The sequence below is a fragment of the Engystomops pustulosus genome, chromosome 7 (genome assembly GCF_040894005.1).
Source record: "Engystomops pustulosus chromosome 7, aEngPut4.maternal, whole genome shotgun sequence".
NCBI lineage: Eukaryota > Metazoa > Chordata > Amphibia > Anura > Leptodactylidae > Engystomops > Engystomops pustulosus.
In genome coordinates, this window is record NC_092417.1 from 169,025,750 (window position 1) to 169,039,975 (window position 14,226).

At 46.4% G+C, this 14,226-nt stretch overlaps 1 protein-coding gene across 2 annotated transcripts in view; it reads left to right on the top strand.

Annotated features, from left to right (window-relative positions):
• The window catches only part of BMAL1 (basic helix-loop-helix ARNT like 1), a 50,224-nt gene that overhangs the window by 34,963 nt on the left and 1,035 nt on the right, over positions 1-14,226 (top strand). For both annotated transcript variants that reach the window (XM_072118893.1, XM_072118894.1), the window contains exons 4-18: positions 3,951-3,971; positions 4,838-4,882; positions 4,990-5,025; positions 5,154-5,311; positions 6,178-6,257; positions 7,989-8,081; positions 8,889-9,006; positions 9,446-9,595; positions 9,945-10,191; positions 10,917-11,023; positions 11,270-11,420; positions 12,924-13,012; positions 13,094-13,202; positions 13,550-13,643; positions 14,050-14,152. In XM_072118893.1, the coding sequence (XP_071974994.1) occupies positions 3,951-3,971; positions 4,838-4,882; positions 4,990-5,025; positions 5,154-5,311; positions 6,178-6,257; positions 7,989-8,081; positions 8,889-9,006; positions 9,446-9,595; positions 9,945-10,191; positions 10,917-11,023; positions 11,270-11,420; positions 12,924-13,012; positions 13,094-13,202; positions 13,550-13,643; positions 14,050-14,152 (1,601 nt within the window). The remainder of the gene's footprint in view (positions 1-3,950; positions 3,972-4,837; positions 4,883-4,989; positions 5,026-5,153; positions 5,312-6,177; positions 6,258-7,988; positions 8,082-8,888; positions 9,007-9,445; positions 9,596-9,944; positions 10,192-10,916; positions 11,024-11,269; positions 11,421-12,923; positions 13,013-13,093; positions 13,203-13,549; positions 13,644-14,049; positions 14,153-14,226) is intronic.

Here is a 14,226-nt window from a genome sequence, read left to right on the forward strand (position 1 = left end):
ACAGTGTAGTACAGGGATATGTGATGGGGGATAGGACGCTCATACAGTGTAGCACAGGGATATGTGATGGGGGATAGGACGCTCATACAGTGTAGTACAGGGATATGTGATGGAGGGGGATAGGACGCTCATACAGTGTAGTACAGGGATATGTGATGGGGGATAGGACGCTCATACAGTGTAGTATAGGGATATGTGATGGAGGGGGATAGGACGCTCATACAGTGTAGTACAGGGATATGTGATGGGGGATAGGACGCTCATACAGTGTAGTATAGGGATATGTGATGGGGGGGGGGGGATAGGACGCTCATACAGTGTAGTACAGGGATATGTGATGGGGGGGGGGGGATAGGACGCTCATACAGTGTAGTATAGGGATATGTGATGGGGGGGATAGGACGCTCATACAGTGTAGTACAGGGATATGTGATGGGCGGATAGGACGCTCATACAGTGTAGTATAGGGATATGTGATGGGGGGGGGGATAGGACGCTCATACAGTGTAGTATAGGGATATGTGATGGGGGGGATAGGACGCTCATACAGTGTAGTATAGGGATATGTGATGGGGGGGATAGGACGCTCATACAGTGTAGCACAGGGATATGTGATGGGGGGGATAGGACGCTCATACAGTGTAGTATAGGGATATGTGATGGGGGGGGATAGGACGCTCATACAGTGTAGTATAGGGATATGTGATGGGGGGGATAGGACGCTCATACAGTGTAGTACAGGGATATGTGATGGGGGATAGGACGCTCATACAGTGTAGTACAGGGATATGTGATGGGGGGGATAGGACGCTCATACAGTGTAGTATAGGGATATGTGATGGGGGGGATAGGACGCTCATACAGTGTAGTATAGGGATATGTGATGGGGGGATAGGACGCTCATACAGTGTAGTATAGGGATATGTGATGGGGGGGGGGGATAGGACGCTCATACAGTGTAGTACAGGGATATGTGATGGGGGATAGGACGCTCATACAGTGTAGTACAGGGATATGTGATGGGGGGGATAGGACGCTCATACAGTGTAGTACAGGGATATGTGATGGGGGGGGGGATAGGACGCTCATACAGTGTAGTATAGGGATATGTGATGGGGGGGGATAGGACGCTCATACAGTGTAGTATAGGGATATGTGATGGGGGGGGATAGGACGCTCATACAGTGTAGTATAGGGATATGTGATGGGGGGGGGGATAGGACGCTCATACAGTGTAGTACAGGGATATGTGATGGGGGGGGATAGGACGCTCATACAGTGTAGTATAGGGATATTTGATGGGGGGGGGGATAGGACGCTCATACAGTGTAGTACAGGGATATGTGATGGGGGGATAGGACGCTCATACAGTGTAGTACAGGGATATGTGATGGGGGGGATAGGACGCTCATACAGTGTAGTACAGGGATATGTGATGGGGGGGGGGGGGATAGGACGCTCATACAGTGTAGTACAGGGATATGTGATGGGGGGATAGGACGCTCATACAGTGTAGTACAGGGATATGTGATGGGGGGGGATAGGACGCTCATACAGTGTAGTACAGGGATATGTGATGGGGGGGGGGATAGGACGCTCATACAGTGTAGTACAGGGATATGTGATGGGGGGATAGGACGCTCATACAGTGTAGTACAGGGATATGTGATGGGGGGATAGGACGCTCATACAGTGTAGTACAGGGATATGTGATGGGGGGGATAGGACGCTCATACAGTGTAGTACAGGGATATGTGATGGGGGGGGGGGGGATAGGACGCTCATACAGTGTAGTACAGGGATATGTGATGGGGGGATAGGACGCTCATACAGTGTAGTACAGGGATATGTGATGGGGGGGGATAGGACGCTCATACAGTGTAGTACAGGGATATGTGATGGGGGGGGGGATAGGACGCTCATACAGTGTAGTACAGGGATATGTGATGGGGGGATAGGACGCTCATACAGTGTAGTACAGGGATATGTGATGGGGGGGGGATAGGACGCTCATACAGTGTAGTACAGGGATATGTGATCCAGTATCCAGAACCTACTCAAACTTATAAGGTGAATTTTCAAAAGCTATAACATAGCGAAAGGTTAGAGGAGAGAATCAGCGAGGGATTTGGGACTGTCGCAGGCGTGGCCGACGAGAACAAATTTAGAATAATTATTGCAAAATCTGTTTACGGCTGTAAACGTACATTAAGTTTGTGACTTGTTAAAGAGTTTACTGCAATGTTTAGAGCTAAATCCAGAACTAGTTGAACCCTCGGGTCTTGTACTGAATAGCAGAGCCGGGTTCTCCTTATACAGGGGATGCAGCTGGAAGCAGAAACCTCTGTATACAATATATAGAAAATTCCGTGTCCGGGAGCTCTGGGCGCTGGAACAGCCTATAAGTGCTGGTTCTGAGCGAGGTATTTTTGACGCTGCTTTCACACGTTGCGTTTAAATAAAGTTTCGAAACGCAATTCCAGCGCATGCGCGGAGGAGCTACTCCCAAACGCAGCTACGTTGAGACCTAAACGCAGCTACATATGGGTACGTGTCGCCATTCCTGGAACGCAATTGTTTACGACTGAACGCATCTGCGATGGCGAGCAGCTCCTCCTCGCTTCTCAAAACGCAACGTGCGACCGCGGCCTCAGTCGTATCGATCATTCAGCGCTTCTACCTGACAAACACATCTCAGTGTGTGATGTCTGTAAGGAGATAACTTTTTATGTGTTCCTTTTATTCCCCTCTATTGTCCAGTCTGTATATGTATCTCCTTCTCTCTACTATTTCTGGAGGTTTTTGCCTGGTGATGGTGCAGGCAGCTGGTTATTAGTTCCTTGTATGTTCCATAAGACCCTTGCACGGTTTATGTAACGGCCGCACATATACAGATTAAGGGCGTTATCTCCCTGAAGGTCGCTGTGACGTTATATAACCCCTTACAACAGCCCTAGAGAGTGTCTGTATATCCTGTATCGCCAGCCCTGCTCTCGAAGCGAGTATAGAATGTATAGTGATACATTGTTGATACATTGTTGCGGAGTGCACTCCGGGGCAAATCTACCACCCTCCCCCCTGTATATGAGTATAATTCCTATTGCACCCCAGTCTTTACTATAAGCCACAATTTTTTTTACTTGCACCAAATGAAGAAAACAATAAAAATTAAAAAAAAATTACATTTTTTTAGCTCTCTAATGCAACAGCAGGCAGAATTATTCATCATCTTTTTCTTTTAGACAGAACCGATTGACAACCGCGTTGTATCTCACGGACGGCAGCAAATGCGTTATTACTTGTGTTTTTTCTTCTGTTTCTATAGCAACTGTGATGTTAATTTTTTTTTTTTTTTTTTTTTCCTTGTGTATATTTTATACATCCGCTATAGATGGCTCTATACATGTCAGTGATGTGAATCCGCAGAGAGCGGCAATTATAGTGCGTGGATTGTCATTCAGTTGTGTCGTCCGTGGGAAGTGGGAGGGTAATTGGCTGAAACTGAGATCCTAAGGGGACGAGAGGGATTAATAATAATAATAATATTTCTATTGTCTCTTCTCGGAGCTGAGCTGTTGTTATTTGTTGTTTTTATTATCTTATTATTATTGATTTTTATCACTCTTTTTTTTAATAGTTTTGAAAGTTTTTATTTTTAATTATTATTTTTATTGTTTTTTTTTTTATTGTTTTGTTTTTTATAGTGGTTTGTTTTATTATAGTTTTATTTTTATAGTTTTTTTTTTTTTTTTTTTGTGTGTGTGTATTATTGGTATTTTGTTTTTAATTATTTTAATAAAAATAATAATAATTAATGATGATTCCAGAGGAATGTCATAGGGTCTGTATAATGCAGAGCTCTAGAATGGATGTTATGATGGTGTATACATTGTTGCTCCTCTGTACGATGTAGAAGCGTCTTACACTGTCGTCTTCTGTTCCTCCTTTAGGCTCGATGGCTTTTCTTTTGAGTAAGTTTATTTCGTTTTTATTTATTCTTTTAAAATTTCGACATAAATTGGCCGGAGCTGACCTCTCGCCTGTGGAGGTCTCCTGACTCAGTTTTGAGCTCTATTCTATAATTGATCCGACATTTTAAGTTTTACAACACATATTCACTAGCGTCATATGCGTCAAAATGTGTTATGTAAGCCACGCCCACTTGACGCATGGTAAGGCACGAGGGGAATTTAAATTTTCACTCCCTTCTATTAAAGGGGATTGCCCACCACTACAAGTGGGGGTCCTAGTTGTCATGTGAGAGGGGTTCCTCCTCGTCCCCCCCTTGTGGTCTCAATGGATGAATGGGATCCCTGGCATTCGCCCGCTCCATTCATTTCTATGGGACTGGGGGTTATGGGGAGCACTGTTGTAGTCCCTTAGTAATGAATGGAGCAGTGACTTGTAATCCGTATACATTGCTTATAGATAAGTCGTGAAGCTTTTATGGTTTTAAGGGTCCATTTAATAACTAGTCTTTTGATGATCGCAGGTCATCTCCACCCAAAAAGTCTGGCCTGTATGAGTTCTGGTAAGCCGTCTCATAAACATGACTTAGAAAATCATGGATTGGGCGATCCATGGGTTGTATCCGGTTCCGCAGACCTGCAGTTCCACATACAACCAATGTGTGGTGCTGTACTTGACCTGCCTGTAGGACCACTATAGTCTGTAGTCTCAGGGTCATTAGTTGTCTTACAGGCATAAATCTGCTAAACTGGGGGTTAAATGCAGAGCGCTGAGAGCACAGCAGTGTGAGGACACATATTTAGAGATGCTACAATGTAGCGATGAATACGTTCCGTGCACTAACCTGCCGTTGCTTTTCTTTTCCCAGCCATGGAGAAGGCATGGACACGGATAAGGACGACCCACACGGGATGTGAGTAACACAGAAATGATTGTATTTCATGTTTTGTGTATGAAAATAACGTGCACTTATTAACCCAGTCTATAATTTTATGGGGTTTTTTTTTTTCTTCTGTGCAGGTTAGAATACGCAGAAGGTCGGATAAAGAATGCTCGGTAAGTGTTACTACTCTCCGTACACACCGGTTATAGGTCCGCAGGATCCGTTACGTTACAGCGTGCACTGCTGCTGCTGCTCGCTGCTGAGGGACATTGAATTTCATCCCCGGCTCTTCTGGTTACAGGGAGGCTCACAGTCAGATCGAGAAGAGGCGCAGAGACAAAATGAACAGTTTCATCGACGAGTTGGCTTCTCTGGTGCCCACGTGTAACGCCATGTCTAGGAAGCTGGACAAGCTGACCGTACTAAGAATGGCCGTACAACATATGAAAACGCTACGAGGTGAGAACGGGGCTGGAGTGTAATAAGATGTGGTGATATCGGCTCCTCTTATATCACTGCTGGAGTGTAATAAGATGTGATGATATCGGCCGCTCCTCTTATATCACTGCTGGAGTGTAATAAGATGTGATGATATCGGCTCCTCCTCTTATATCACTGCTGGAGTGTAATAAGATGTGATGATATCGGCTCCTCCTCTTATATCACTGCTGGAGTGTAATAAGATGTGATGATATCAGCTCCTCCTCTTATATCACTGCTGGAGTGTAATAAGATGTGATGATATCGGCTCCTCTTATATCACTGCTGGAGTGTAATAAGATGTGATGATATCGGCCGCTCCTCTTATATCACTGCTGGAGTGTAATAAGATGTGATGATATCGGCTCCTCCTCTTATATCACTGCTGGAGTGTAATAAGATGGGATGATATCGGCTCCTCCTCTTATATCACTGCTGGAGTGTAATAAGATGTGATGATATCGGCTCCTCTTATATCACTGCTGGAGTGTAATAAGATGTGATGATATCGGCTGCTCCTCTTATATCACTGCTGGAGTGTAATAAGATGTGATGATATCAGCTCCTCCTCTTATATCACTGCTGGAGTGTAATAAGATGTGATGATATCGGCCGCTCCTCTTATATCACTGCTGGAGTGTAATAAGATGTGATGATATCGGCTCCTCCTCTTATATCACTGCTGGAGTGTAATAAGATGGGATGATATCGGCTCCTCCTCTTATATCACTGCTGGAGTGTAATAAGATGGGATGATATCGGCTCCTCCTCTTATATCACTGCTGGAGTGTAATAAGATGTGATATCAGTTTGACTGATCAGTCTGTAATATTGTCTCTTTACAGGTGCTACAAATCCATACACAGAAGCAAACTACAAACCCTCATTCCTGTCAGATGATGAGTTGAAGCACTTAATTCTCAGGGTAGGTGACCAGAGGGTGGAGATCAGAGTGGTGGCGACGCACTTCCTGCAATGTCATGTAATGTACACGGTGACTCCAGAGCAGCACTCACTATTCTGCTGGTGGAGTAACTGAGGATAAGTATGTACACAGTGACTGCACCAGCAGAATAGTGAGTGCAGCTCTGGGCTATAATACAGGATGTAACTCAGGATAAGTAATGTCATGTATGTACACAGTGACTGCACCAGCAGCAGAATAGTGAGTGCAGCTCTGGGGTATAATACAGGATGTAACTCAGGATAAGTAATGTCATGTATGTACACAGTGACTGCACCAGCAGCAGAATAGTGAGTGCAGCTCTGGGGTATAATACAGGATGTAACTCAGGATCAGTACAAGATAAGTAATGTATGTACACAGTGACTGCACCAGCAGCAGAATAGTGAGTGCAGCTCTGGGGTATAATACAGGATGTAACTCAGGATCAGTACAGGATAAGTAATGTCATGTATGTACACAGTGACTGCACCAGCAGCAGAATAGTGAGTGCAGCTCTGGAGTATAATACAGGATGTAACTCAGGATCAGTACAGGATAAGTAATGTCATGTATGTACACTGTGACTGCACCAGCAGCAGAATAGTGAGTGCAGCTCTGGGGTATAATACAGGATGTAACTCAGGATCAGTACAGGATAAGTAATGTCATGTATGTACACAGTGACTGCACCAGCAGCAGAATAGTGAGTGCAGCTCTGGAGTATAATACAGGATGTAACTCAGGATCAGTACAGGATAAGTAATGTCATGTATGTACACAGCGACTGCTCCAGCAGCAGAATAGTGAGTGCAGCTCTGGAGTATAGTACAGAGGTGCAGGACATGTAAGGTGTGTATACAGTGAGTCAGTGATTGCCTGGCTGTAGGTGACGTCGGCTCGGGTTGTCCTGTACGTGGTGTACTGGATAGGTCTGAACATGTACATTGTGTTACAAATATTTAGCGGAGTATAAAACGTGTTCCTGCCGATGTCACGTGTCGTCTATTTCATCACTGACAAGTTTTGTAGAGGAGACTGAGGGGGTCGGGGGCTGCACCTGTGCAATGTCTGGACCCGGCTGCAGAATTCGGATGAGGGGGGGGGGGGGGGGGGGAGGGGGGTTCTGTGCCCGGCCGCCCCATTATAGAAGGGAAATGATATAATATTGGGCAGCGGGTGACACTGAGTCATTGGGTGTAACTACAGGTCCTGCCCAGCACTAACCTCAGCAGTGGTGAGAGCACCCCGTCTGCTGCTCGGCTATAAACATCCAAAAAACTACTGCTCTTTTTAACTTTGTAACTTTGTAAAAGGAAAATAAGCAATAAATCCCCCCCCCCCCCCCGTATGTGCCCGGAGAGTCCTAAAAACAGAGTCCTGGCCATTGAGCCGCTGCATAGCCCAGATCAGTAAGGAGAGTCGGATCATCTAGGCACCCTAAGGGGTTTAAGGGAACCGGTCAGCAGGTTTCACCCCCACTAAACAACTACCCCCATCAGGTAGGGGATGGAATGTCCTTTCTAGAATTTCCTCTTTCATGTGTTTTACCTATAAAATCTACTCCAAAGTCTTGTAAAATTTGGTTGAGAAGAGTCATATTTTCCTGAGACGAGTCAAGTTTAGTGGTTGTAGAGGGAGCGTCATTTCGGCAAACCTGCTTTTGGCACGGGTTATAATTGCACCTGTATTGTCCACACTTGTCTCTTGCAGGCGGCAGACGGGTTCCTCTTTGTGGTGGGCTGCGACCGCGGGAAGATCCTGTTTGTATCCGAATCTGTTTTCAAGATCCTTAATTACAGTCAGGTAACTAATGTACAGTCCCCACCCCCATCTCTCTTCCAATAACCCCCCTTTTCCCAATACAACTCTTGGAGCAGAGTGTTCATGTTTGACACCAAGAATAACCTTATAACTAGATGGGGACTTCATGGACACAATGATACCTGACGTGTTTATGATTTTTATTTGCTTATTTTTGTAACTGTTTTAGGGAAAGGAGGTTTTTTTTTTTTAAATAAATGATTGCTCTTACCATATATCTGCTATATTGCAGAATTTGCTATAGATCTGTATAGGTGTGCCATTGACACACTGTTACAGATCTGAAACCGTGTTCAGTTCTAGAGTCTTCCCCGATGCCGCCACTGGGACTGACCACCGTAGCCATTATAGGGTTAATATGCACAGATGTTGGGTGTTTGCTGCAATATCTGGAGAGAGCTCTGAATGTAAGGGCTCTTTATACTCTGATCTTGGGAAAAATTAACCCCTAGTGACATACTCAATGGTTCAATATTTTCAGACAGTCGCTTGACAGTCTCCCCTAATACATCATTAGGGGAGACCCCCATACACCTGTCTTTGCTGTTGGTTGTATGAGGAGTCTCCATCTCCTTGGGTTGGGATATATCCATCCTGAATTCATGCTGTGACTTGCAGCAGTTCCTACAGGTCCCTTTCCTCGCGCCTCCCCACTAATTTCATGTTGCCCTATGAGGTTACACTATGAATGAGGCCTCGCGGGACCCCCTGCCAGCGACCGCAGGGACTAGGAAGTGGGAGGAGCTTTGTAAAACTGACCAATCACCTGAACCCTTTTATTCATTCCAGAACGATCTGATTGGGCAGAGCCTTTTTGACTACCTACATCCAAAAGACATCGCCAAAGTGAAGGAGCAGCTGTCGTCCTCGGACACGGCCCCGCGGGAAAGACTAATCGATGCAAAAAGTAGGTGAAGACTCTGCGTAGTGATCTCTCTGTAGCCCCCCGAGCCTCTGCAATGTTTAGGGGGGGAATGCATGGCCGTCTCGGTCTGAACAGGGTCTTGTGGGGTTTTATAGGGGTTGTAGGGACCTGTTCTCTGGTCCTGGTGACCAATAAACTTACCTACTTGTATTGTGAACCCTTATGACCGGCCCCTTTAAGACAATGTATCCAGTGTATAACTCTCAGGGCATGATAATGGGGGCTCATTCCATTGTGTGTATTTGGTTCCCTGCTGTATCAGTCCGTCCTGTGGACAATGTATAGAGCGGCAGAGTACAACATTTGGCCATTTTCGGCAGTGCCATAAATAAGAGACTGAATAGCGCAGCACTGAGCCGGCTCCTGGGATCCCAGCTGCTTTTGGATAAATACATTAAGTTTTCTCTTCTGTCCCCTATAGCGGGTCTCCCTGTAAAAACAGACATCACCCCAGGACCGTCGAGGCTTTGCTCCGGAGCCAGGCGCTCCTTCTTCTGCAGGATGAAGTGTAACAGACCCTCCGTAAAAGTAGAAGATAAAGATTTCCCATCCAACTGCTCGAAAAAGAAAGGTGAGATCTACAGATGAGCGGACCAGAATTTTAATTTCTGCTGTGACCCGGATATATTGCCAGATCGGAGGCTGCGCGGTCAATCCGGCAAATTGGCGCTACTAGCGCCAATTTGTCCCACTGACCAATCACAGCCTAAAGATGGTAGGTAGGCAATATTTGGCAATATATCCGGATCGCGCGGGACGCACCCTGGGCCCGCACTTAGAAAGAAATTCTACAATTGGATTGTGGTCCGGACCTGTCTATAGGTGTAAGGCAGGAGCCCTCTGCCATCCCTGAGTCTGCTCTAGCCCGGACTCTTGGTTATGGATCGGTTCTAACACAGGATTGTTTTGCTTTTTTGCAGGAGACCGAAAAAGTTTTTGCACTATTCACAGCACTGGATATCTAAAGAGCTGGCCCCCCACAAAGATGGGCCTGGACGAGGACAACGAGCCGGACAGCGAGGGCTGTAATCTTAGCTGCCTTGTGGCCATCGGACGCTTACACCCGCACATAGTACCGCAGCCCGCAAACGGGGAGATCCGGGTCAAGTCTACAGAATACGTCTCGCGGCACGCCATCGACGGGAAATTTGTGTTTGTAGATCAGAGGTACGAAACTGCGTAATCCGGCACTTGTATCTAGCTCAGGGCTGTGATGTGTCCATGCACTGGTTTTCTCACTAGTTTGTCTAGAATCAAACATAACGCACTTCCCTTACGTTTTTCTTGCATTGTGCTTGTATACATCCATCCAAACTGATAAAATGGAGTCAATTCTAAAAATCTGAGCTCTAGGCTGCAGTATAAAGCAAAGGGGACAAAGCCCGAGATCACCTCAGACTCCCAATAGACGATGCAGATGAGCGAGAAGCATTTTAGTTGGGAGTTAATTGAATGGATGTCATTTTGTTTCACAATTTTATGGTAAATTCAATTAATTTAGTAACATTCTGTTCTTCTGTTTTTTACCACCAGGATGACAGCTTTGTAAACCAAGCACACTGCCATACTGGTGTCTGTCCCCTCTGACAGGATCTGCTCTTATTTTAGCTTCTTGTGCTCCTGTTTTTACAAAAAAAAAAAAAAAGGCTTGACTAATTATGCAAATGACCCTCAGGGGCTCCGGGCTCCATTACCAGCTATGGAGCCTGAAGCCCCTCAGGCAAATTTGCATAATTTTTAAAGCCTTTTCTTGTAAAAACCAGGGCATAAGAAGCTAAAAGCAGAGCGGATCCTGCCAGCGGGGGCAACCACCAGTATGTCAGTGTGCTGGGTTTACAATCGTTCATCCTGGTGGTAGATTTCCTTTAACCTGTGGTTCTCTTGTGTTACAGGGCGACAGCTATTTTGGGGTACTTACCACAAGAACTTCTAGGGACGTCGTGTTACGAATATTTCCATCAAGACGATATTGGAAATCTCGCAGAGTGCCATAGACAAGGTAACATCACACGTTGCATGGAGACACGAGCTCATGGCTCCGTCTGTGGTGTAGTGGTGGTTTATGGTTACTGCAGGTTGGGTTTCCATTCACTGTAGTCGCCTTGAAGCGTCAATACACAATGGACTGAGCTGTGAGCGGGTGGAGGGGATCTATCATGCCCTCTAATGGTTGTGCCCTGCAATTACAACCTGTTCCCCATATCACCAGTGTGATTCTTACACAAAGCTTCTCCTGTTCTTCCAGTGTTACAGACGAGAGAGAAAATAACCACAAATTGTTACAAGTTCAAAATCAAAGATGGCTCCTTCATCACCCTGAAGAGTCGCTGGTTCAGTTTCATGAACCCTTGGACCAAAGAAGTGGAATACATCGTCTCCACCAACACCGTTGTATCGTAAGTGGTTTCACACTGGGTACAAGTCACAATTCTACAGGAGGAGGGAGGTGTATGAGCTGCTACAAATTCCTTAAAGGGGTGGTCAGATTCCAAAAACATGGGCCGCTTTCTTCTATCCACAGCGCCAGCCTGTGGGTCATGTGTGGTATTGCAGCCTAGTTCTAAGCATGTCAGTGGGTATAAGGTCCATTCTGGACCCAATGTATTTAAAGGGAACCCATCACCAGGGACCTCGTTTTCACTAAAGACGGGGTGCAAAAGCCCATCACACCTGCAGTGCAGATCTGCCTCTCTGCTTTCTCTAAGCATTTGCATTACAATATAATTGGGTGTTTATAACTTGTGTAGTCCCAGGGGTTGGGCTTTGGTTTGGATGCATTTCAAATAACAACATGTGACTGGTCTGTGCTGCAGACTCCTCAGCTCTCAGCCCCCACCTTTGTGCTCCTGTACAGCTCCTCCCTCCCCCACTGATGTCAGCTCACCAGGCTGTGACATCTGTGAAGAAGCAGGAGGGCGGAGCTGTACAGGAGTACAAAGGTGGGGGGTGTGAGCTGAGGAATCTGCAGCACATATCACATGTTGTTTTTTAAACCAAAGCCCAACCCCTGGGACTGCACAGAGGATTCTGTCAGGGTGCAAAGTAAGTTATAACACAATTCTATTGTAATGCAAATGCTTAGAGAAGGCAGAAAGGCAGATTTGCATTGCAGGTGTCATGGGCTTCTGTAACCTGTCTGTAGTGAAAATGAGGTTCCTGGTGACGGGTTCCCTTAAAGGGGTTATCCGGGTTTAAAAATTTTTTTATGGCCGGGCTGGGGAGGGCTAGTTAAACACAATAAACATGTACTCACCTACTCCGGTGCTGCCGATGTCCCACGCCGCAGCCCGTCTTCTCCGTGCGCCGGTTTCAGTATAAGGGCGCACAGGGAGCTTCCGGCACTTACAACGCTGAGAGATAGGGACGGATGGGAGGAGCCGGCCACATCGCGGACCGGAAGCTCCCTGTGCGCGGCTTCCGTGCCCCTGTAAACAAACAGGGGCACGGATCAAAGGGACCGCGGCGTGGGACATCAGCGGCGCCGGAGGAGGTAAGTACATGTTTATTATGTTTAACTAGCCCTCCCCAGCCCGGCCATAAGAAATTTTTTAAACCCGGATAACCCCTTTTAAGTGACTTATTACCTATAATTTTGCTAAGGGAATTCTGTGACCTATTTGAAAGTCAGGAAAATGTTTGCCTTGAAATTAAAGTTTCTACTACTAATCTTGGGACTACTTCTGGCTGTGGGATCTGGGCCCTTATTGGGCTTATTGCGGGTTGTTATAGGTTGGATGTGATTGAGCTGTGTCCTTCCTCCACCTGTGATACTACATCCATGTAGAGGTGGGGAAGCACCTGGCAACTGATCCCATTCCAGGCAAATGAACAGATGGGGAGTGGTAACACCGCTATTGTATATGGAGGCGAGATTAAACACAGACTTTATTTTACTGCAGAACAAACATCATGGAGAGCGGAGATTCAGCCTTTTCCCACCTGGCAGCCTCGCCCCCGAGCATGGACAGCGTCCTGCAGTCTGGAGAAGGTGAGCGGAGGGGAGATTGGGATATAATGTTATTATACATCTCATCCTCCTCATATGACCTAAACTTCTCTGTGTGATCAGGTGGCACAAAGAGAACCCATCCCACAGTGCCCGGCATTCCTGGCGGAACCAGAGCCGGGGCTGGGAAGATCGGCAGGATGATCGCTGAGGAGATCATGGAAATCCATAGGTGAGTATACACATAGGTGGATGATAGGTCAGTGGGTGCCTCGCATCTGAGGTTAAACCGTAGTATATCATGCAGCGGGGACATTTTTTGCTAGTATTTAGTGTGATCTCCTATTCGGATATTAAATAATAAAATTGTCTAACATTGGACACACTAGAAACCGCTTGTAGCATGAATGTTTCGCTCCAGTCACCCCCTCTAGTGGCCGTGTTTGGCTATAGCAAGTCATTTAGCAAATCTGTTTTGGATAAGTTTTTCATGGTTTTGAAGTATAGGTAATCTATAGGTCACATATACACTACTTATATCTTGCACTGATCTCCCCCCTTCCTTCCTTGAATGTACAGAATAAGAGGGTCTTCACCATCCAGCTGTGGGTCCAGTCCACTGAACATCACCAGCACGCCCCCTCCTGACGCCTCCTCTCCGGGGGGCAAAAAGGTAAAGTCTCTCAGTTCTGTTCACTTAATACAAATATTGGGGATTTATTCGTCATTGTATACGTCAGCGCATTGTGCTCTGAACCCCCATATATGACATGAAGCCCATCCCTGGCAGGGGGGTTGTAGTGCCGGCAGTTCTAGGTTGGGCCTGGCGTAAAATTGTGCTATACCCTGTGCAAGTATTTTGGGCAGGAATGCTGCTGGGCATGCACCCTCCATGCCAAGATGGTGGAATAGGTGCCAAGCCTGGCCTTATGCCACCAATTGCACCGATTTCAGGAATTGTGAACTAGAAAACTGGCACACAATCCGGATTATCCACCCACCATCCTATCTGACCACCTCTGCCCCTCCTGTAAAAGAGTGACTATATTTTGCAACTTTAATTTTTTTGGTCTCCTTAGATCATGAACGGGGGCACCATGGATCTCCCAATCTCTGGGTTAGGCACAGGACAGCTGCAAGACAACTCCGGCTTCCCGTACTCTGACAACTCGTCAATGCTGGGTAAGGACGGTACATGGGATGTCAGGGAGCAGTGCAGGATATCCGACCCCCACACACATTACTACTAGAGCAGA